The following is a 26086-nucleotide window of genomic DNA, read 5'->3' on the forward strand; positions in this document are numbered from 1 at the left end:
CATAAGTGAGGTGGAAAATAGGATAAGGACTTAATAAACCAGGTGTTGATGGACTTGAAGGGAAACTTAAGATAATACCACTAATAGTTGGTGCTGTTCTGTTGGATTTCTCAGCAGCATTTGATATCATCATAAATTATTATTGACAAAAATTGGAATGTTATGGCTTTGATCAGTCTGCATTATCTTGGTTTGAGAGTTATTTAAATAACAGGACAAAGACTGTTTTCTTTAATGGCAGTTATTCTGATGTCAGAGCTGTAACGTGTAGTGTGCCCAAGGGGAGCTGCCTTGGACCTTTACTGTACAATATTTTTGCCAATGATTTACCACTTGTCTTACATAAAGCTGAAACAGCGATGAGTAAGTTAGACACTGTTCTAAATGTCGAGTTACAATCAGTAGTTGAATGGGTTAAAAGAAATAAACTGGTTCTGAATATATCAAGACTAATACCATGGTACTTGGCACTAACCACACCATCAATACAAATCCAAAGTTAGACCTCAGAATAAATGATGTGGCTATTGCATGAAACCAAGCTTCTGGGCATCGTCATAGACAATATATTATCATGGACAAAACCTATCAATAGGATAACTGCCAAAAAAAAAAGGTGTGATCTCTGCAATCAGAAGATGTGCGACGTTTTTAACACCGAGAGGCAGAAAACAAGTAACTCAGGCCTTAATATTGTCAAACCTTGACTATTGCCCAGCAGTCTGGTCTAATGCCACAGCAGAAATGATGAGGAAATTACAAATGATACAGAATAGAGCAGCACACATAGCACTCTGTTGTAATCATAGAATGAATGTGGTTATAAGAGTCTGAATTGGTTAGGATAGAAAAGTCTCTTTCACGAAAACTCCGTTAATTTTGTATCAGAACTCATCTTTCAGTACAGACAAACATAATTACACAACTACTTGAGGTAATTTCACTCTACCAAAAGTAAAGACAAATACTATCAAACGAACAGTCATGTACAGAGTGATGTATGAATGGAACTCATTCCCCAGACACATTACACAGGAAAACAGTAAAACTAGATCTAAATTATTACTAAAACAGCAACTTTTTAATAGATACAGCTAAACTTGTAGGAAGCTGTTATAATGAATATTTATATATATATGTATATATATATATATATATATATGTAGATGTATGCTATTATTATTAGAATCATTATTATTATTATTTTTTAAGATTATTTTTTCAGGCTTTTGCCTTTAATGCACAGGACAGAAATGGGGTGAGAGAGAGAGCGGGGGCTGACATGCAGCAAATGGTCGCAAGCCGGAGTCAAACCTGCGACCACTGCAGCGTTGCATTGCCTCTGTGCATGGGGCGCCGGCCCTATCTACTACGCTATCGACGCCCTATATTATAATCATTATTATTATTATTATTATTATTATTGATTTCTCTCCAATAAATAAGAGTGCTATGTGTGCTGCTCTATAACTATAATTATAATTATAGTTATGGTTATAATTTGTGGTTATGAGTATTATTATTATTACTGTTGTTGTCAATATTGTTATTATTAATACTATTATTGATGTTAATATGAATACGATGTATAGTATGATTATATCATTGGGATATTGATGTCAGTATGGTATATATGGTATGATTACGGTATAATAATCATGCCATATATACCATACCATATGACTATCAACATCATAGTGATGTTGATAGTCATATGGTATGGTATATGGCATGATTGCATCATGGTGACATTAATATTGATATGATATATAGTATGATTATATCATAATGTGTAATCTAATTTACAACATGGTTTATAATATAATATACAGTATAATGCAATTTGTAATATTTATATATGGATTGTAGATGGAGAAATATATGATTTGGAAATGTGTTGGGAACATTAAGTGAAATGGTGACTGAAGGGCCACTTATAATTTACAATATTGAATAACTGTACTGTCTGTGAAGTGTGTTTTGGTTTACTGTTTCTTTTTGTTTGTTTGGATTTTAATTTTTTTTTTTTTTTTTTTATGTTACAATGATGCATTGTTATGTAATTGTACGCATGTGTTGGACCCCAGGTAGAATAGCGGCAGCATTTGCTGCAGCTAATGGGGATCCTAACAAACTAAACTCCACCATGGCATGTTTTGGATGATTTTGACATAATCTGATAAAAAGCTCAAGTATTAACTCCTCTGACCAGTCTGTGGATAAACAGCATGTACACTGACACTAATTATAAAGTGAAAAATGAACTGTAAACCAGCAGCATTCTATGGTCTCTTAACGACAAACCTGACTCACCTGTTGGAATTATAGATGAGTTTTATTTCTTATTTTTTTCCAACACAGAATCTCACATTTAGACAGCAACACATACATATACAATATCACACATTAATGTATTATCATAACAAGAATACCATGGCTTCACCATGGTAAAACACAGAAGTTTGTTTGAATATCATTTCACTCAACCATGGCTTAGAGCATACATTATAGAAAACACACACACACACACTGCAATGAAAATGAATGGATGAAAAGCTCCAGAAGCAACTTTATCCTCTCTGAATCTCTCTTAATATCACTGCTCTGACAACTCCTTCAAATAATGTTCTCCTCATCTCCATGTCTTCATCATGTAACATATATTATAATAACAGCCTGTACATAAATTAATACAAAAATGAGTCAATAGAAAAAATAAATAAGTATGTCAGCAATAATAAATAGTTCAACTGTAAATAATAAACAACCTGGTCATGTCCTTTTTTTTGTTACAGTGAACAGGATGAGATGTTTATTGTGCTACATGTGCCTATGTACAGTGATATATTTTAACATTTTAAGAAGAAGGAAACAGATTGCAGTTATCAGTCAGAAACGTGTCTTAGCTTTGGAGTGTGGAAGGTAGATTTCACTCAACTCAGATTTGGAACACTTGTATATTTCTCTCGTGCTTTAAGAGGAAACTCTAGGCAGAAAATTGTGAAATGTTCTTAAATTCTTTGTACAGTTCTCTTAAGTACTGAAAACAATCAAATATTTCTTGCTAAGTGATATCATTTGGTCCTCATTATGGACAGATATTGTTAAATAGTGAGTGAATACATTTAAAATAGAATAAAGCAGAAACAAGCAGAGAGTGCAAAAAAAATTCCAATGACAGAAACATTTCTCTGTAGACATGAGACATATACAGCTCTCACCATTTTATGGCTCTAATAATGTAAATTATGCATTCAGTATTAGTATTGCACAAGAACAGTATTTTATTATTGTAAGTTGTGTTAGAGGAATTTTGTAAATTTTTTTTAACAACGTCCTCCTGTTTACAGCAGTGTTGCCAACCAAACAAATTCCTAGAAGGATATGATCTCTGTATCACACAAAATATTAAACATATTCAACAACCTTTGGCACAAGAGCTAAGAACAGCAACAAGTAGCCTCTTTTGAAAGAAACCGCTGGGCTCCAGGTTGTGCCCCACCCACTTTCAAAGTCGTATATTTTTTTTAACCACGTAAATCGTGCTCAGTATGTTACTGTTTGGCCAGCTGTCAGATCCTGGCTGAGAATGTGAATTGACCCTTTGTTAAGTCCCGTCCCTGCAACACAGACTGGCCAATCATATCGTAGCATCAGCCAGCTCTAACAAAGGTCCGACAACAACACGGCTCCATAGACTTCAATCAATCAATCAATCAATCAATTTTATTTATAAAGCCCAATATCACAAATCACAATTTGCCTCACAGGGCTTTACAGCATACGACATCCCTCTGTCCTTATGACCCTCGCAGCGGATAAGGAAAAACTCCCCAAAAAAACCCCTTTAACGGGGAAAAAAAACGGTAGAAACCTCAGGAAGAGCAACTGAGGAGGGATCCCTCTTCCAGGACGGACAGACGTGCAATAGATGTCGTACAGAACAGATCAGCATAATAAATTAACAGTAATCCGTATGAATTGAATGCAATTGTGTCAGATTTCCTTCATTTTAGGGCTTTTTTTTGTGGGTTTCATGCTAAATAATGTGTCTGGGGCGATAAAATATATTGCGATATATTACCTGTTTTAAACTACAAATAATGATCCCATAGGAAAACTTTGTAAACATCTGTAGTATCTAATAACATCAAGTTTTCAGTCTGTTCATCTCACCTCAGCCATTGTTTTGCATCTAAATGTATCTCGTGGACTGAAAAAGCAACAGATTATATTATCAAAGTAGGCTTCCTAAAGTTTAGAATAGAATAGAAAGAACTTAATTCATCCCTGAGGGGAAATTCAACTGTCCAGCAGCTAATAAAAAACAACAATCACACTTCCCCTCATCAACAATAATACAGTGGTATTAAAATAAACATAAAATAAAATAAGTTAAAATAATTTGTTTTTGTAATATTAATAATTCATATAATAAAAAAATTGATACTTGTCACTGTGTTATGATACAATATTGTCACACAAAAATATCGTGATACTATGCTGTATCGATTTCCCCCCACCCTTAGTGTTAACGATACTCATTACCTGGAGAGGTTGGAAGGAGATTTATGTTTCTTCCCCGTTCAAAAACAAAAAATCAAACATTGAAAAGTGTAGGATTGTCTAGCTAGCTACTGAAGGTATAGCCCACTGAATGTATACACATGCTGCTTTTACGTTTTAATTATCATAACAGTGAAGAAAGACCTACAGGAAGATATTTCCAATATTCAGCCGCCTGCGTCGTTGCAGTGTGTGCAGATGTTTAGCTGCCCACGGAGCTCCCCAACCTGCCTGCCGGTGGCGGCATACTGTAGGTTTCCAAAACCAAGCACCTTTCATCTGCACACACTGTGATGACACACAGGTGGTTGAATATTGGAATAGTTTCCCTTTTTATTCGCTGTCCTCTGTCTTGATTGCCAGTGATTTGGTGGTTCACTTTTACATAGTTAGTAACATAGTTAGGCTTTAGCTTCTAACTTTCTTATTATGTTTAACCTGTTTTTGCTGCTGAGTGAATTTTACAGAGTAATTTTTTACCCTTTCTATACGCTCCAGACACATATTGTAGACCTTTCTGTCTGCTTCTCTCTGAAATCTGTTTAGATTTTCCCAAAAAATGATATATTAATTAAATATTTCCTTAGGGAGTGCAGTTAGTTACAGTGTTGACTCCATACTAACTCTGACAGCTTGATGGACCATTACAAAGGGTGGAGCTTAGCCAAGGGTCATTTGAGCTGATGATTTTCCTCTGATATACCCCCAAAAATGCCACATAGGAGGGGCATATTTAGCATATTGTGGCAGAATTTAGTATGATGACCAACTTACTTATTTCCCGGATTTTGTTTTGGTTACCGTGGTCAACAAATGTATGTAGAAATGTAGAAAATGGGATTGAAATTGCAACTTTGTTTTTCTGGAGGAGGACCCCTAAGACGTCCTGTTTCATTGTGACCCTGTAACCAATGTTCTGCCCTTGATTTACTGTTACAAACTCATTTCTTCTTCCTGTAAAGCCAGCACAATGTCATCTCTATCTCACTGAGCCCTCTCATACATTTATGTCTTGGTTATACAATGTGTACATGAGTTAGCATCGTCCTGACTGCACATGTTTATAAAGTGTCAAAAATCACAGAATGTTTGCTCTTACAGGATTCACAGTGTTGTCATGCAATCATGGCAAAGTAGTAATGAGGTAGGTGTGAACGGAAACTTAATGTTAACTTAAATGTTTCTTCAGAGCCTGCTGAGTCTGATCCAGTGTGAAAGTAGACTGTCATCTGGGTTATACTGTATATTCATCATGTGCATAGGACACACCAATATTCACATCCTTCATCTTATATAAGCATAATTCTATATATGTATATGTCACTGTATCTGTACGAACTGGTTACATGGTATATTGAATGTACAGTGCTTTGCAGCCCAGAGGATAAAATGTATTGGTTACACAGTAGTTGTGGACTGTTTCTTACAGCAAGCAGAAACAGCTTTATAGTGAGTTTCAGTTCATTCTTTCACTGTCCAGCTGCAAATTAACTGTTCTGGTTCACTCGCACTGCTCTCATAGCTTCAAACAGCAGGCAGACACAGTTACTGGTGAACATAGCGGAGCATTTAGCAGCTAAAGAGACAGATATTTCCCTCTGTTAATCATATCAGCTAAAAAGGTCATGATGCCTCAATATCGTGTTCATAAATTGTTTCTGTTCTAAAGTGGCAAAAAAACCCAAACACTTATTGCAGGTTTAACAAAAGAATGACAGAAAATATTTTACTATATGATACAACACCATTAAACCAGCACGATTAACTACTCTCCTCACCCAGAGCCATACATTGACGGATAGATTGGACTTTGCAGTCTCAGCGGCAGCCAAAACTGAGTATATGGTGGCAAAGCAGTTAGGACTACATTTACCATATAGCCCATTTCTATCTTTGCTCATTCCCCCTCTCTGATGTCTTTGGTTTGATGAGGGTAAACATGTTGTAAGTGATTTTCTCACTGGCCTATCAGAACTTCCTTGCCTGCAAGGGCCCTGACACACCAAGTCGAAAAACTAGGACTCCTGTCCTAGTTTTTGCCGCGTGTCTTGTACCATTGGCCCTCGTTGGCCCTTGTCAGATTTTTTTAGGCTGATTCAGCATGATGAAACAGAGATGGCAGAACCAGGCGGTGAGAAAAATCACTCTGATTGGCAGTTCAGCTCAGCGCACAAGAAGAGAAGCAGAAGGGAGGAAAGTAAACAAAGAGCTAAAGTCAAAAGGGGGTGAGATCCAAACAAACCTGTTATATTAGGTAAGATTATTTCTTCAGCCATTGAGCGCTTTAGCAGAAACGCAGAAATTGTTTGTGGTATTGTTCACTAGCACATGGTAAATATCATTTGTTCTTTTAACACCTGGTTGTGTTGTTAATGTGCTAACTGGCTAAGTAGCATCTTGAGTCAGTCCTGTTTGTCTTTCGATTTCCCTTTTTGAATGACGAATACAGACTACCGCTGCCTGCTGCTATGGAGAGTTATTTCCTCCCACCCAGGTGCAGAACGTACATGCTGGTTGGCCACTGGCTGTAGTCCTTGCAGTGCGTTCACATTCAACTTTTTGGCCGAGAACACAGCCAATGTGAGGCAACGCAACAATCAGCTTTTCCAATCACTAGTTCTTTGATGTCAGTTTGGTGCGTCTGGGCCTTAGGAAAGCTTTTGGTACATTTCCACTGGGTGAACTGCGCCCTTACTTTGTGCCAGATCCGACCTGCTGACCTTTTCTAGCTGTGTCCCAGTTCCATACTTCATACTAACTCTATGCAGGTTTAGAGTATATAGCATGTTCACACTAAATTACTGTAAATATGCTCAAAGGTGTCATTAAGCTCACTAAATCAGCTTGTTTTTTGAGTGTACTGTTGATGTAAATGATCATCCTAAAATGCAATGTACAAAGGAAAATAACAAGCTTCTCACAACTGAAACAGGAAAGCAGTGTATCAGCTCCAGAACAAAGTGTCACTGACTGTGGCATTCCATAAAATCTTGTATGATTTCCTGTTGGTGAATACTGTGAGACAAATTGATTTAGTGACTATGTTTATATGCGCACTAAAATTCCACTTTTATTCTGAATTTGACAATTGTTTGTATTTGATATGAATCATGTAAAAGGCATATTCCATTGGATATTCAGAATTAGGCCTTTAGCAATTTCCAAGTAAGACATGTGGGATATGCCAGTATTAGTTTAGGTTTTAGGAGCTTTCTTTCTACATGTATACAGTGCATTCAGAACATGCGTCTCGAGTGGGGTTTTACTGCAGTTTGTAGCCCATTATAAACAGAGATTGCCTTGAGTGTGACATATAACATACACGTCAGCAGCACTTTATAAACTATAACAATGGCATAACATGGCTATAACAATCATTTACTGTCCCCGTTATATGGTGGCTGATCTCGTCCTCTTCTCGGAGCGTAAGAGCTTCTAGGCCTCATTGTTTTAACAATTTGTGGACACATGGTCAGCTCTGTGTGTTGTACACAAACTTACTAGCAACAGTTTGAATGCTTGTGTAGAGATACATGCCCAAAAGAAAAGGTTGTTGAGTATATGCAAATATCACAACGCCCAACTTTTCAAGGTGGTTGAAGGAAAAACAAAAGGAAGGCTGTGCTCACACATCCCAACAAATCCACCACCAATCGAAAACTTTGAAAAAAATCCTATATTTAAGCAAAGAAACAAAATGGCAGAAGCAGCTCCAGCTGTTCAACTTTTCCATATTTTGACATTATAAACGACATGTTAGGACACGTTAATCAGAGTATGCATGGCTGCATGTAAACATTTGTGGAATATTCATTTTCATTAGTCATGTAAAGACCTTAGTGGGAATATTGTATTTTTAGGAATAAAAGCAACAACTTCAATATTTTGCACATGTAAACATAGTCACTGTAAACACAAGTACTGTAGCCCAATTGACAATGGATTTTTGAGATCGGTTCCAAAATTAATGTTTGAGAGTTTAAAAAATGATGCAAATGCCATATTTTGTTTTTATATGAATGCATAATTTAAATCAACATATTTGATGGGGATCAAATAAATAGTGAGTGGGACATTTTACAGTGCTCTTTGGTAGACAAACTGTAACAGAGACACTGTTTTTAATCTGCAGCATTTCTGTCTTTTTTTTGGTATATGAATACATATTATCTATAGTTACCGCTAATTCTACCTGCGCTTTAGTGTGGTCACACTTATCAAAGTAAAATAAATACTAAACATGAATAAATTGTTTTTCTAATGGTCTGACTGTTGTGTAGATGGACATTCTTGCCCCACAATACAACATAATAGCTTGATGTCTCTGAACAAAACTGCAGACAGTGATGTGAAGACTCCAGTGGCAGCTCAGAAAACACATCGTCTAAATTTGTTTTCCATTTTTTGCACCCTGTTTTGTTTTATTCTTTGTAATTGGCAGTAGTCTTTGAGAGTTGCAGTGTTATATCGGTTTGTGCCTTTCACACCTGTCCTTTTGTGTTAGTAGCAAACAATTAAGGTAATCAATGTCTTACAGACTAACTACCAAAATGGTGCACAGTCATCATTAGTGCATAGTCTTTACTGTGAAGTATTAGTATAGCATATGGAAATGGGACACTGACGTGGTAAAATGCAGTGTAGAGGCCATTTAATGCTGACAGTTTTCAGGAATGGTCCATTCGTTTAGTGCTACTGATTATAATGTTCAAGTATGAACTTCAGAAGCTAAAACGCTTTAAAGAGTAACTTAACGCCTCATGAAAATCTTTTGTTGCTGACCTCCAGTGGTTTAACTTCTCACCTTTGGGCAGTGATGTGCAGGTGTACTGCAGGATGCCATGACATCCCTGTTAGTGTGTCTACAGATGCAACAAAGCACACTTTGGACCACATGCTCAGAGGTGAAACAGGCTTGCAACTCTGAGCCAGAGATGGCAGTGAAACACTGCTTTTAAGCCTGCTGTTAAGGTACTCTTTCAGGAGTACCTCAAAGTAACCGATGACTAAAAAACACTGGACATCTTACCATGGTGATGGTATAGATATGCATTCACTGTACAACCTGACCAAACTCTTTATACAGCTCTCATCCAACTTAGACCTAAAACTACTAATTGACTAGATAATCTGAAAACCACAATAGCTGAGTATAAGTATAATTTATATACATTTTATCTATGTGACAAAGTCACACAAAGTCCACTTACACATGCTCCAACACTAAAGCTCAAATCAACATAGGAGAGATTATTTTTTCTGTGGACTAATTACCCCTTCAAAACTGCCAATCTGCAGAGGATGGGGATCTTAACTAAGAGACTCAGAGGACACAGGAGTGAGTTGGCAGCTGATACTGTAAATAAATAACAGATAATCTCAACCCTTATGACTGACTGACAACCATCATTTAGGGTTAAAACACTAGGGAATAAGACTGACCTCAAAGGAAGTTGCTCATTTTTATACAGTTGTTTCCAGCCTTGACTTGTTTCAAGCCAATCAGGTTTTCCTAATGGTAATCATTAAATCTTCTGAAGTCAGTTTGTTAGTTTTTACATCTTGCCTACTTCTCATCTTTCCATGCTGACTTCAATTTGTCCCTTTGCAACATGAAAACATTTGAAACTAGGGTTATTGCAATAAAGAACAGCAGAATGATCTCTCCCTCCTGTCTATTGAATCAGCCCTCCTTCACTCCATCCCCCTTTGTATCCACTTAGTCGCCCGACCTCTTACTTCTCTCCTCATCCACTTCAACTCTTTTGTTGCCGTTGTTGTCATGGGAGCCTTGCTGACATGGTAACCCCCACATGAGCGATAGTTGGTAAGAGATCACTTCAGGTCAATGCCCTGAGTCTGGGACTGAGCCTTCTCCTTGGCCTAAAACACAGATAAAAGACAACAGAGGATGATTTCAAATATGCTGTGTTATGCCATGATATTTTACAGATACAGTTGTTAAGCTATTTGTTGTCTGGAAAAATGGATGTCTATTCAACCATCGCAAAAACCTGTAAAACATTATTTTATGCAAAAGGTCAATGAGGGCATATCAAAGTACACTTTTACAGTACAATACATTCATTTAGCTGATGCTTTTGTCTAAGCCATCTCCAGTAAGTATGATTTTTACAGGTAAGGTGCACTAATGCAGAAGGGTTGTTTGGGTAAGGTGGAATTTACATAATGTAAAGGCGTTGGTGACTATTAATCCACCTTTAAACAAGACATATTACTCATCTCATAAGCTTTCAGCAGCTGAGCCAATCACAGTGATGTATGGGAGAAGTGGCTTCTTCTATTTTTCAATGTGGATTTAAACTTCATGCTAACATGCTCACATTGACAATGACAACCATATTCACCATCTTTATTTAGCTTGTAAGCATGCTAAATAATTGCACACAAAGAACACCTGCAGTTGATAGGGATTACACATGTATTATAATATTATTTTGAATTACATTATGATATCTACTATAATCGCAGTTCATAAACCTAGGTAGGTACCAAAGTTTGGGAAACTTTTTGATGACACTAGATGTAACATCGATCCAATGTTGCTGAGAAACCAAGAATTTCAACCTGCTGGTGGCGCTAGAGCAAAAGTCAGGAAATCACTCAAGTCATGAGATGTTATCCTCAAGGGACAGTGAATGTTTGTATAAAATGTCATCTAGATAGAGATATTTTAGTCTGGACCCATTTGGTGGACCAACTACCTGACATTGCCATCCCACAGGCCACACTGCCAGCTTTTTCTTTTGTATACTCGCCAATATGTTGTTTTTTTTAACATTAACACATAACATGCATAAATATTTTATAAACATCCACTAAATTTTTTTTTTTTTTTTTGAGGAATTGTGACCAACATATGTACTGAGCTGATCATGTTACAGCTGAAACTTATGCTTTCTAATGGACAGTCTATATAATGGCATTCTCGGAACCCATCGGCTGTATTCGGCGTCTGACTTCTGGCAGATGGCGATACAGCCTCTGGGGGCAGACCCCTGATTTTTTGGCATTCCGGTTTGATTTGGGTGGAGGAGGCAAATTTCCATTTCCGACTTCCGTTTATATATAAGTAAATATGCTGAACCATTGCGATGGATTCAGAGTTAGCAGTGACGCCAATTATATTCCGCCTCGTTAGTTCATCGCACGAACCGTTTAACCTGGCAACAACTGCAGCCGGCTCAAACATGATTGCTCAATATCACGCGGACTACAAACAGCCTACAACCGGAAACCAGGGCTTTTCCGCTCTTCTTCCGGAGGCAAGATCTCCAGGGTTTGCCTACAGACTCTACATTCACTGAATGTAGAGTCTGTAAATAGAGACTAATATAATGGCGACACTACTGGAGGCTTGGAGGCTTTATGGAGAACCTACCCAAACCTGATGTGCAAAAATTAATCAGAAAAGAAAAAATAAACAGGGATTCGACAAAAGAGGGGCACACACAAAGTCTGACCCAATCCAAATAGACTAAAGCAGGGGTCAGCAACCGTAGGCAAGCTTGCCACTGCTAGCACACTGTAGCTTAACCCATGGCACACTAGCAATAAGTGAACAAGTGAGTGCCCTCTCATTTGCATGCCAAATTACCTCGTTCACAGCCATTGTTATCACAGCCACACACTCTCTGCAAAGACCTGCACTACTGTGCTTCTGGCTGGCTAGTACTCATTGCCTTCTTCGCAGAATATGGGTAGGAACAACAATAGTCCTACCAGAGCGGGCTTGGTAGACGATGGCAGGCCAGCTAACTAAAAAGGCTAAAGTAAAGGTATTGGCCTTTCAGCCCTCGTGGATATAAACCCCAATTTCCCCATACTCCGTCTGTGCCGGGCAGCGCAGTGCAGTGCATAGCAGATACGTTCCCATTCTAGTGAATAGCTTCATTTCCACAGTGAGCGCCACGCAGCGTCCTGGAGCGTCCCAGAAGTGCCACGGCGCTCCACTTCGTCGGACATACGCGCCAGGTCTATTTTTCAGTGACTGCGTGCCCATTGCACGTCAAGCCACGAAGCTCAGATCGCACCAAACCGGAAACGGAACGCACACAGTATCCGGTAAATTTCAAAATACAACACAATGCGCGGACTACAGATTGTAAACTCTCAATCTTTTAAAAATCACGTCACATCCTGTCGCACAAGTTGTCAGTCAGCGCAAGGGTCCGAAGAAAGGTGGACGAGGATACAAGGATAAGGATACAAACCGAAAGGAGAAGACCTAGTGTGAAATTGCAAGAGTTTTGGGAGTGAATGGTGTTTCTTATCGCATGATTTCGCAGTTTCCAGATCCACGGCGCTGCGTAGCGCGGCGCAGACGGAGTATGTGGAAATTGGGGGTAAGAGTTGGGTTTTGCTTTTCAGAAGGACCATGCAGTGTGCTCTGTACTCCGAGTCTTAAAAATGTTGTTTGCCAAATGTACCATTAAATGTGTTGTATCAAGTATGGGAGGCAAGTGAACATCCTGACAGCGGAGCCAGGCAGGTGGTGTAAAAGAAGCCATGGTATTTAGCATTGCACTCAATGAGAGTGTGGATATGAATGGCGTACCACGTTTGGCAGTCATTTGACTGTGATTTGACTGGGAGGAGCTCTGCTGCTTAAAACCAATGCCTTAAACAACAAAAGGTAAGGACATATCCAAAGTTTTTATGGAGCATTTTGAGCAGCGAGGGATTGACTTTGAATTGATGTAGCAAACTGATTAACAAGAAAATAATGAAATGGCACTACATATCAAAAAGGTTGTCAACCTCTGGATTAAAACACCCAAAATCCAGAACCAATCACAACAGGACCCTATTGAAACCATGAGAATTTATATAGTCTGGAAGTGGCCTGACTTGGTCCAAGGTTTGCTCTTGGATACTAAGAACCAAGTGGACCTATAAACTAAAGATTACTATATGTAAGTTGCATATATGTGGTTTCCAACTCACCCTGAGCGAGGGCCGAGGAGGCCTAACTGGTTTGACTGATTGTGCTGGCTCTGCTACTGGGTTTGGCTTCCTTCTCTCCAGAGGCTCTAGGTCGTCCGCTACATCAGGACAACCAATGTATCCTCCAGCCCCGAATACTGAACCCAGATCACCTTCTAACAAGCTGTGACCAGTGGGAGCATTGGATGGTGCAATGTCCTGGTTGGCAGGCATGTTACTGACGGCCATGTTGAGGGTGTCGGCAGTACTGGTGTTTGTTTTGTTGGTAGTGCAGATACCAGTGTTACTGAGTTCAAGTCCCAGCAGGTCCTCTGATGCCACATCACTGTCTGAGCTGTTATTGGTGGGACTGACATCAAGCTCTGGTTCCACAATGCACTGGTTATTGTTTGCTTCGGGGAGAACTTCCTTACTTAACAAGTCCAGCACCTCCTGGTTGTCATGGCTACCTAAGTCTAGCAATTCCTGATTTTCACTGCTACTGAGATCCAGGAGTTCCTGGTTGCCATGGTTACCTGAAACTAGAACTTCCTGATTTTCTTTGCTACCAAAATCCAGCAAGTCTTGGTTACCATGGCTATCTAAATCCAGCACTTCCTGATTTTCAGGATCGGAGAAATCCAGCAGTTTCCGATTGCCATGGCTACAAGGTTCCAGCACTTCTTGGTTATCATAGTTACAAGGTTCAAGTAGTTCCTCATTGGTGATATTGCGATAGGGTTCTACCACTTCCTGGTTGTCATGACTACAGAGATCCAGGAGTTCCTGGTTTTGATGGCTAACTAACCCTGCGTTGTCAAGCCTAAAAGGTTCCAGCACTTCTTGGTTTCCATTGTTACACAAATCCAGCAGTTCCTGGTTATTGTGGCTACAATGTTCAAGCACTTCTTGGTTTTCATGGGTATGAGGTTCCAGTACTTCCTGGTTGCTATAGTTAGAGGGTTCTTCTTGCTTGTTGTTGTCATAAGAACAAAGGTCCATTGCCTCCTGCTTATCATGGCCACCAAGGTCCAGTACCTCTTGGTTTTCTTCCTCAGGGCTGAGCTTAAAGCCATAAGGGTCAGAGTCCCGTACCATTTGGGAGGAAGTGATGTCAAATCCATAGCGATCAAAGTTTAGTTGGTCTGGTTGAGAGGAGGTGGGCTCAGGGTCAAAGGTCAGATCATTTTCAGGGGGTTCTGGGCTCAGTTCAGCTTCATCAGGGTCTAAGAGGGTGTGACTAGAATGTTCTGGACTGAGTTTAAAACCATATGGGTCAAAGGAAGACTGACTAGTTGGTTCATAGCTCAACTCAAAGCTAAGCTCTCTGTTGTGATCTGAGTCGGGCTGGATGAAGAGGTTCTGAGAGTCTAGGGAGTTTTGGGGAGTCGCAGGATTTTTGGGTTCCTCTTCACTGTGGCCAGCCCATTCTGCCCCCTGACTGGAGGTAACATAATGGAACAGATTTTGGTCTGTGTTGCCTGTCAAATCTGGTTCCAAAAGGACTTGTTCACCGAGCTCAGTCACAGCCTGAGCTGAACCAGACTTCAGACCTAGGAGAAGAAAACAATGAGGGGTCAAGGCTAGAACTATCAGGGGCAAGACTTTTAGAGAACCTGAAAAGCAATGAAATAAAACTGTTTTATTGAAATTACACCATGATGACTTGAGACAATAGTCAACCATTTAAGAGTAGTATATGAAGAGGATCAAAGTAGCTCAAACTAATAAATGTTTGAAACAGAAAGAGGTCAGTGTTCAAGGACATATGATTTAGAATATAGAGTGAATCACAATATTTATTTACCATAATTTTCAGGCAGAAAACCCCCACATCATTTATATAAAATCAAACAGCGCTGAGCAAATGCTGGCTAAATTTGTTAGTTTAAGTGTATGCTATATTTAGAATATTTTCACTGCTTTACCTTGTAGACAGCCTTTTCTAATGGGGAATTGAAGCTGTTACATAAAAGTCACCAGACTCCATTGACAAAATCAGTAATTTCACCTACCAGGACACTGGAGTTGCTGGCCACAGCGGCCTTGATTGGTTAGTGTTTAAGGTGAAGTTGAGCAAATATTCCAATATAGTGTACACTTAGAATGATATTTATTTTTTTAGTCAGCTAAAATACGTTTTGCTGGGGCCCTGTCAAAGCAGTACATTGCTTAGCTTCCGTATCACTAGATAATACCAATTACATACCAACGGTCATATTAAAGTTTCTAGAAGGATAGCCTATATTCTGTCTGGCTGAGATTTTTATTTTGCATGTAATAGCTCCGCTCTGTGCTGGAGGTTTCAGGTTTTTAGCTTGTATTTGCATAGACAGAGATTAGCATTCAAATTTGTGATGTACCTAATTAAGCTTTCCCAGGGTACATTTGAATCTCAGATTTTAGGAAAGTGCACTGACCATGCCCCCTTCAGTAGAGGAATATGAAAATACCTCTCTAGTGACAAACTTTAAACTTGATCGAAAAATTTGTTCTTGTCCTGAGTTTTATGCATTTTGACTCTACTTCATGAATATACAGAGACAGGAAAGAAAAGGGGTGAGACAGGACAAGTTGGTCAGTTGGCCCAAAGGCTGTTTAGTGAGAATACAGTAAACAGGAATTATGCATTTGTATGTAAATGTAAGACTGAGACTACTTAGGGACTAAAAGTAAAGTTTTATCAGTGGGGTGAGGCTTAAAGACTATATAAGCCCACAGGTCGCAAGCTGTGTTTTAATAATTTTTCCATAATAAAAGAGAAGCTTTGATTACTTGAAAGTGCATCATCAGTTACATGGATCATCCCCACCCCCTAATTCATTATGTGTGAAATTTGGCTCTTAGCAACACAAAGTGTTTAACAATTACCCTTTACACCATAGCAGGAAATCATGAAACATGAATTGCAGCACCAACCCACACACTGAGAATAACAGTACCACTGAGTGAGTGTGCATGAACTTAAGTATAAATTACCTTGTTCCAGTCCTGCTGTTGCCTCAGTGGTAGTCTCTCCAGCAAGAGATCCGAGACTCTGTTCTTCTATGTCAGAGGGAGGAGAGACAGCGCCAAGGTCCAGCTCGTACCCATTAGGGTCTGATTCTATAGAATACTGACCCTGGGACCTCCAGCCGTGGATGGGCTGCGGCCCAAGCTCCTCTGACGAGCTCTGAATGGGTTTAAACCCGCAAGATTCATCAACCACAGCGATGGCGTCCAGGTCCTCTCTGCTGTAGCTAATTTCTATGTCGCTGTCTTCGTCCGGGAATTCGGACTCAAAGCACTGAGTTCCTGTTGAGGCTTTGTTTTCAGCACAGGACAGGCTAGTGTCCACCTCATCACCGACAGTCCCTGCCCCCTCATCAGTGCCAACGTTCGCCTCTGGGAACAAAATATCTGATGCAAAGGGGTCGCTGCCTTTGAAAGGGTCTGAAGCGAATCCACCTGGCAAACAAAAGTGTTCAAAAAAAGTTAGTGACACATCAGTTAAAATGTAATGTCAAGAAAAGCTGAAACCAGGCACTATGACACAAGAATTTTCTAACAATAGATCTAGTAAAAGCTGTGTCAACAGCAGACAAAAACCCTGAAACCAAAAGTACAGGAAGTAGTCCTTCAGTAAAAGTAACAATACCACAATGTATTAAAAACATTAAGCTACAGCTGGATAGCTCAGCAGTTAAGGCTACGGAGTTTGGCGACTAAAATCCTGATCAGGGCAGGTCAATCAGTCAATCAGTCAATCAATCAATCAATCAATCAACATTTATTTCTATAGCCCTTTACAAAACCCAAAGGTACCCAAAGTGCTTAACAGTGTCAAATAACAATGAAAAAAAAAATAAAAATAAAAAAATAAAATAATACATAAAAGAAAAAAAAAACAATGGAAAGTGCGACAGTGCTACAGGGTATTAAAAGCCTTTCAACATAGATAAAATACATTAAAACAGAATAAATAAACCTAAAAAAAAGGATAGCCCTAGTCGGAATTAAAAGCCATTCTAAAAAGGTAGGTCTTCAGCTAAGATTTAAAAAGGCCAAGATCAGTAGTGGTGCGAATGTCAGGGGGCAGCTTGTTCCACAATCTTGGAGCAGCAACAGTGAAAGAGCGGTCACCCCATTTTTTGTATCGCGACCTTGGGACTTCTAAAAGAAGCTGACCAGATGAACGCAGGGCCCTGCCACTATCGCAGATATTTAAAATCTCTGACAGGTAGGGAGGAACCAGGCCGTTAATGGCATTAAAAACAAACAACAGAAGTTTAAAATTCATCCTACAACGAACTGGAAGCCAGTGGAGTGATGACAGCACAGGAGTGATGTGTTCACGTCTGTTTGTTAAAGATCGGGCCGCAGCATTCTGTACAAGTTGAAGTCGTGAAAGGGTAGACTGGCTGAGGCCAACATAAAGGGCATTACAGTAATCTAATAACAGGTAAAAGTAGCAAGCATATCCCAAAAAATTTAATGCTGGGTGCTGGACCAAAAGGTAAGTATGGAATAAAAAGATAAAGTCCGCACACCAGAAGCTGCTCCTTGAACAATTTATTCATGTATTGTTACGTTTCGGGCCCCTGCCCTTCATCAGACATGTCTGATGAAGCTTCTGGTGTGCGGACTTTATCTTTTTTATTCCATTACAGTAATCTAATCTTGAGCTGATGAATGCATGAATTGCCTTCTCAAGGTCCTGCCAATTGAGAAAAGGCTTCACTTTGGCCAAGAGACGGAGCTGGAAAAAGCTTGTTCTAACAACAGAACTAATCTGTTTATCGAATTTTAAACCACTGTCAAATGTTACACCAAGATTTTTTACATGTGGTTTAAAAAAGGGGGTCAGAGTGCTACAAGTTGTTGTACTAACATCTGACATAGGTGAAGTGCCAAACAAAATACATTCAGTTTTGCTGTCATTCAGGTGCAGAAAGTTTTGTGCCAGCCACTGCTTTACGTCACTAATACAATCCATTAACTTATGAAATGCAGTACTTTCATTGGGTTTCATGGGCAAATAAATCTGTAAATCATCTGCATAAAGATGGAAAGACAGATTGTGTTTTGTTATTATTGATCCCAGAGGTAGCAAATACAATGAAAATAGGATAGGGCCAAGAATAGATCCCTGTGGCACCCCACAAGGGAGAGATGCATGTGATGAGTGGAGGTCACCAATCATCACAGAAAAGCTCCTATTGGCCAGGTACGACCTAAACCATTGAAGAGTGGTGCCGCGGATGCCGACATACTGCTCTAGGTGAGATACAAGGACTGCATGGTCGACTGTATCAAAGGCCACTGTGAGGTCCAGCAGCACCAGCACAGCGGGATTCCCAGCATCCACAGACAAGGCAATATCATTGTGCACCTTTAACAGTGCTGACTCGGTGCTATGTCGGGGTCTAAAACCAGACTGAAATTTATCAAGAACTGAATTTGTCTCTAAAAATGACTGTAATTGTATAAAAACAACTTTTTCTAAGACCTTAGAAAGAAAAGGCAAATGGGAGACAGGTCTAAAGCTGGACAGCACAGAAGGGTCAAGATGTTTTTTTTAGGAGGGGCCTTACCACAGCATGTTTGAAGGCAGCTGGGACAGACCCTGAACTAAGACAGGAGTTAATAAAAACAAGGAGACTTAACCCAACAGAATGAAAAACCTCCTTTAAGAATTTGGCAGGAATAATATCTAAGGGACAGTTAGTAGGTTTCACGCCATTAACCACCTTAGTGAAAAACGACAGAGAAATTGTCTCAAACCCCTCGAAAACGGCAGACATTGCAGGAGGAGCACACACATCACCAGGAGAGATAGATATTTTACTAATATTCTGCCTGACAGATGCCACTTTCTCAGTAAAAAAAGAAACAAACTCTTCACATGTTGCCGTGGAAGCATCAGACAGGACAGTGGGGCATGGGTTAATGACAGAGTCTATAGTGTTAAATAACACCCTTGGATGATGAGAGCTGTTAGATATGATAGAAGACAGATATTTAGGTAACACATATCCAGTCTGGACCCTTAGGTAAGGTTCATAATGCTGCTAGCTATGAGTGAAACCGCAAAAGCAAGAGTCATATTAGCTCAGACTTCACCCAGGTCAAGAGGGTTTGCGTTGGTTGATGAGAAATGTTGAGAAAAACATAGATGGACTAGAGGAGAGAATATGGAACAACAAATTGGGTACCAAGCCCCAAGCCGTTACAACACAATACATTCCCTTATGACCTGAGATTGAGAATAATGATTAAACTGGATCACCAAGATGATTACCAAGGCTAAGTGACAAAGTACCCTCTGAAAGTCTACTAGATGATGTGAATGCAGCGGTATGAACTATCCCCACTAGGACCATTACTGAGACCAGTGATCCTAGAGATGCTTGGCTACAAGATGAACACCATGAGCCACAAAGAGCATTACCCTCCATGGAGAAGGAGGCTGGAGGCCAAGATCAAGGTGATGCAGAGAGAGGTTAGTCAACTCTCAAAGCTACAGAACGGTGTAGGGAACAAAGGAATATCTAAGAAGTACAACAAACTGCCTATACCTGAGGCACTGGAGACTGCCAAGCAAAGGCTCACAGCTCTGGCCACCCGCCTAAAGAGACACACAAGAGAAGAAGAAGCCAGGAGAATAAATAGGATGTTCTCCACCAAACCATCCAAAGTGTACTCTCAGTGGCAAAGTAACAACATGAGAATAGATCCACCAAGGGCTGAAACTGAACAATTCTGGAAGAGCATATGGGAAATTGCATATGGGAGAGGGGACATCACATAACACCTATGCTCAGTGGCTAGTGGATTTAGGAGCAGAACACAGCAATCTCCCAGAACAAGAGCCAGTTAAATCCAAGAAAGAGTATCAGGTATGAAGAGCTGGACAGCACCGGGCCCCTGACGTGATCCACACCACCCAGCACCCTGAGACTGTACACTAAGCATAGCGAGGGGGGTCGAGGACTGGTGAGTCGCTATCCAGGACGAAACAACCAAGATCCAGGCATACATCAGGAAGATGGCCCCCAAAGATGAGCGGCTAAGTGAATACCTCAGGCAGCAGAATCCCTGAGAATGCAGAAGAGGAGGACGAACCTTCATGGAAGGACAAGCCCCTGAATGGCATGTACCACTTACAGACTGAAGAAGTGGCCGACAACAAGAAATCCTACCAGTGGCTGGAAAAGGCTGGATTGAAAGACAGCACAGAAGCACTAATCATGGCAGCACAGGAACAGGCACTTAGAACAAGCTCAACAGAAGCAGGGGTCTACCACACCAGACAGGACCCCAGGTGCAAGCAGTTCAGCACATAATAGCAGGGTGTAAGATGAAGGCAGAAATAGTGTACATGGAACGCCATAACCAAGTGGCTGGCATAGTGTACAGGAACATCTGCACTGAGTATGGGCTAGAAGTCCCAAGGTCAGAATGGAAGAGTCCTCCTACGGTGGTTTAGAATGACTGAGCTAAGATCCTGTGGGACTTCCAGATCCAGACTGACAAACTGGTAATGGCTAACCACCCAGATATCGTGTTGATCGACAAAGAACAGAAGAAGGCAGTGGTGATAGATGTAGCAATCCTGAGTGACAGCAACATCAGGAAGAAGGAACATGAGAAGCTCGTAAAATACCAAGGGCTGAAAGAGGAGCTAGAAAAGATGTGGGAAGTAAAGGCAACAGTGGTGCCAATGGTAATCGGGGCACTTGGGGCTGTGACCCCTAAACTGGGCGAATGGCTCCAGCAGATTCCACATTTCACACACACACACACACACACACACACACACACACACACACACACACACACACACACACACACACACACACACACATCTGCAATCAGAGAGTACTCCTCTTGAAATTTCAAATAAAATGATGTGTACTCCGGTAGTGCATTAATACTCACCAGAGGAATCAGTTTTAGGGAACAGGTCTTCATTGAAGAGGTCATCTACAAATCAAGTGAGAGAGAAATTGTAAAATGATTTTACACAACCAAAGACATATAATAAGCATTAAAGACTAAACAAACCACACATAACGATCATTTCCACCACTTTGCACTGATGTTTTAGCCTTTGGCAGTCAGGAAGGAGCATAACTCTTATGACCTAGTTAATACACTAGACTAGACAACACACTGAACCACTGGTCAGTAACCACTGAATCCTAATGATGGACACACCCCAGTGTTTCCCATACATTCATTTATCTGTGGCGGTGCGCCACGAATAAATTATTTCCGCCACATATAGATTTTTATGCTTTTGGCGCTACCTGTTTGACCTCGCTCATAAACACATTATAATGGGGCTCTGTCTGTGAATGTAGCTTGTCGTTACAATTCCAGTGCAATAGGTGGCGGTATGCATCCTAAAGACGCACTTAACGCACCTGGTCCGCCAGAAGAAGTAGAAGCAGACGTAGTAGCAGAACGGATCCAAAGACGAAAGTAAGACCTCTCGGTACAAATATGTGGGCTCACCCCCGTTAATCAATTACAGCGGCTCCACCGGCAACGGGAGCGGCTTGACAACCACCGTCTGTCGCGCGACAACTCTCTATTTTACGCGGCTCTTCTATTTTTGTGTCGCTACGCTCCCCTACGCGACCCTCCAGCAGATAAAAACTACTAAAATAGTGTGCTTAACGAGCACAATGTGTTTTTAAATGAATAAACCATTATCAGAGGTGATATGTGATGATTTTTTTTCATGCATTTCGCCAGAAGTAAAAACATTAGGCTTTAACGGACTACATGACTACTCCACGGTCGCATGACTCACCGCCAGTAAGCTTTCAACTGATTTCAGCTGCTTTATTTTAAAAACATTGTATAATGGGGAAATCGGACTGTTTAAGCTAAATAAGAAGCTGTAATGGCGGACTGCCAGCACTCTCGCCTGTTCGGGGCTGATGACGTTTAATGTCCCCGACAGGGTTTGTAGTCGTATTGAGCAACTTGTTAGCAACCGCCTTTTTTGCGAAACGTAAAAGCTTCAAAATTCACAAGTAGGGTATTTACTGACGTGTTTTATGTCGTAGAACAAAACCTGAAACTCGCTTAAGCTTTTGTTAACCACAGACCTTATTTGAGGCATTTTACCAAAATCCCATTCAAAAAACATATTGACTTTTAGACTAGAGAACCGGAAGTGCTAAAAGTGCTAACGGAGTTCCGGGTTTACTGGCACACTCTATACGCCGTGACGCTACACTGACGTGACGCTACGCTGACGTGACGCTTACGTTTGCAGCCGGTGGAGCCCGGCCCTAAGGTTCTGCTCCTTAGTAATTAACTCTGACGTTGGATGTTCACTCCTTCACACAGATGAGTATGAAAAACAAATCACAGGAATCACAAATAGATTCCTGTCCTGTGGGAAACACTGCACCCTACAGCAGCCAGCAGCTGTTAATATGCAGTGAGTGATCACAAGATTAATCAATTTAATTTTCATTTAATTTAATTTAACATATATAAGTAAATTCAATTTTTTCACTCTTTTTGTCATTAACACACAGGTCCGAAAGACACACATGCACAAACAGGACCTATATATGCACAAAGTGGAGAGATGTCAGAGTGAGGGGGCAGCCACGGACAGGCGCCCCGAGTGGTTGGGGGTTCGGTGCCTTGCTCAAGGGCACCTCAGCAGTGCCACGCTCCATATTTGGTCCAGACGGGGACTTGGACAGGCGACCCTCCGGTTCCCAACCCAAGTCCCTGTGGACTGAGCTACTGCCACCCCATTAGAAAAGTGCTTTACAAGTGCAGGTCCTATTACCACAGTTTCAAGGTGGGCACCCAAGATGAGTGTCACCTATTCACTATCTCAACAAATATCTCCCCTTCTGTTTCTGAGATATGACATTGGATAATGCCCATGGAGGTGTTTTTGGAGAACATTATGATGTCACAGTGAAGTTGACCTTTGACCTTTTGGATATAAAATGTAATCACTACATTATTTTATACTATTAGACATTTGTGTGAAATTTTGTCAGAATTAGCATGTGAATTCCTGAATTATGGCCAAAAACATGCTTTGTAAGGTCACAATAACCTTGACCTTTGACCTTTGACCAATAAAATCTAATCAGTTCATCCTTGTGCCAGAGTTTGTCTGAGATCCTAGGTGGAGAGGCGTGTAACATTGTATAGCTCATAGAGTGAACTGGAGGCAAGTGAACTTCGCAAAATAAAGCTAACAATAGGTAAAGCTGTTTATTTCCTGCTTAATCAGCTCACCAGTACTATTGTGTGTCCCCACCTTAAGGTCTGCATCGCTTTTTTGCTGACTGATGACCAGATGTATTCACTTATGTATGGTCTGGTAGATGTTGGTAGAACCAGAAGACTCAACAGTAATAAAATCCTCTAGATGTCTAAACAAACCATTTTACCAGTGCAACCTGTTCTGTGGCAGATGGATGACCAAAGAATCAAACAAATCTGAACTTGATTTTGATACCAAGTCATTCAGTTAAAGGTGTGACAGTGGCCTGACTGTGGTTCAGGCTCAATCTTTGCTACATACGGTCACTCTGACAGTGAGCGAAGGGGTCAGCTTGGTAGAAGTCCAGTTGGGTGAGAGGGTTTGGGTTCATAGTTGACTCTTCCTTCTCTCTCTCTCTGTCCCCTTCATTGTTGATCTCCCCCTCCTCTGGATCATCCTCTAAGTCAGATCTGTCCTGTGAAACATGACAACACAGTGTTTGCATCCCAAACCAAGAAGGACATGTTATTTGAAGGATAACCACTGCTGGTTGGTGTGATATATTACATTGGCTGACAGTGTGATTCAAAAAGTCAAAATTATAGCATTAACCGTTTGATTTGTCATAATCACAGGTTCCAGATTTCAGTCTGCAAACCAGCCGAAAATATGTTGTTATTCACTCTGCTCCTGCAGTCAATTATTGCCTCAACACTGTTTGTATCACACAATTCATGTTGTGCACGATGTAATGAAGCTACCTTTGGTGAGCTGGTCCCACTGTCGTCTACTTCTTCTCTTGTGTCTGCGAGATTATTGCAGAAAGACGAACCACTGGCCCTCTGGTAGAGTCAGCCATACAGACAGAGAGGAAAAGATGTTGTAACATGAATCATGTTCATTCACAGACAAGAAATGCAAATGAGTGAGTGAGTGAGTGAGTGAGTGAGTGAGTGAGTGAGTTACATCAATGGTCTGTGGAGTTGGAGTTTCCCCACTGGTTGTTGCTTTCTCAAACTGAATAGGCATGAAACTGAAGACAATTTTGGGCCATGAAAAGAAAGGAATAATTGTATTTTTTATCTTATTATTACTTCTCTATTGTAATTGAACCCTCTTTTATTATTCATAACTATTCATTATTGTTATTTATTAAAAAATATTCAGAGAAGTTGCATGTTATTTTAGAAGCTGCCCAGCTAACAGAGTAAGCCTGCTTGGCGCAGTTCCTCCACCTGGACTCTGCCATATTAATAAAGGCAGGTGTCTGACTGATGGATATTGTATACAAGAACAAAGCTGACACTCCAACACCTCACCATGAAGAGTGTGCCAATTTATATTATTTGCTTTATGTATGACCTCTGAACAAGTGTGCACTTTTGCTCTTAATTCAATTATGGCAGTTTTTATCATGTGACTTTTGTGTTATATTTTTTATAATTTTGCCTCACATGTACATTACGTGTCAATCTGATCATTCTTTATCAAAGTAGTTTAAACTGCTTTCTCTAAGTAGCTAGTAAACCAAACTAGATTTCCCCCCAGGATAGTTTTGCTGTAGTTAAGCTTTTTCCAGTGTGAAGTAATTGGTAGCTTGCAAAGCTTTGCTTTCATAGTAGCTTCCCCAACACTGGGTATCTGCTTATAATTTAACTGTGTGGAACCAAAACAACAACGTGACACAACTATATACTCTACAGTGTTGGCTCTGAAGTGCTTTAAGTAATACTCAGCATCATTATTGTGATTTACCATTATCAGGTCAGCATAGGCGGGCAGTGATTGGCTCCTTCCCCAGGGCCTCATAGGAAGTGGATCATCTTCAGTGGTGTCTGCAGGAGATGTTGACTCTTCCAACTGGCTTTCTGGAGTGACTGCACCTCCTGACAGAGAATACAGAGTGTTCTCCTCCTTTAAGGACGACAAAAGTAAGACGTCAGGAGGAAACAGAGACTGATTTAGACTAAGTTCTCTTTAACAAGTGTCTTCTTTGCTAACTGTAGTGTTTAGCACATCCTCTAAGAATAAGAGTGAAATGCATAGAACATATAGGGCTCTAGTTTCCCGGCGCAGCGCAGGGTGGCGAACCCCGCGCAGAGCTAGTTTCGAGCAGCTCAACCGCGAGGCGCGCTCAGTTTGGTAGTTTGGCAGACCGAGGTGCGCTGAGTTGGGTGTGGCGGCGCAGCAGGGGGAGGTGTCGACAGATCCAGCTTGACGCAGTGACAGTTTTGTGCCAAAACGCTTCGCCGAAGGTGCGCTAAAAGCTCGCCAACTGAAACCACGTCTACTGTCAGCGCAGGCGGAGCGCAGCCGGTGTAAGCCGAAGTTTGGCTGACC

At 40.6% G+C, this 26086-nt stretch overlaps 1 protein-coding gene across 5 annotated transcripts in view; it reads right to left on the minus strand.

Annotated features, from left to right (window-relative positions):
* Positions 1–1882: 1882 nt before the first annotated feature.
* Positions 1883–26086, minus strand: part of LOC126408959 (uncharacterized) — a 44320-nt gene continuing 20116 nt past the window's right edge. For all 5 annotated transcript variants that reach the window (XM_050074778.1, XM_050074776.1, XM_050074779.1 and 2 more), the window contains 7 exons: positions 25502–25660; positions 24508–24588; positions 24068–24221; positions 21433–21477; positions 16492–16959; positions 13534–15065; positions 1883–10449 (listed from right to left, as the gene is read on the minus strand). In XM_050074778.1, coding sequence (XP_049930735.1) covers positions 10402–10449; positions 13534–15065; positions 16492–16959; positions 21433–21477; positions 24068–24221; positions 24508–24588; positions 25502–25660 — 2487 coding nt within the window. In that variant the 3' untranslated portion in view covers positions 1883–10401. The remainder of the gene's footprint in view (positions 10450–13533; positions 15066–16491; positions 16960–21432; positions 21478–24067; positions 24222–24507; positions 24589–25501; positions 25661–26086) is intronic.

This window comes from Epinephelus moara, chromosome 21 (assembly GCF_006386435.1).
Source record: "Epinephelus moara isolate mb chromosome 21, YSFRI_EMoa_1.0, whole genome shotgun sequence".
NCBI lineage: Eukaryota > Metazoa > Chordata > Actinopteri > Perciformes > Serranidae > Epinephelus > Epinephelus moara.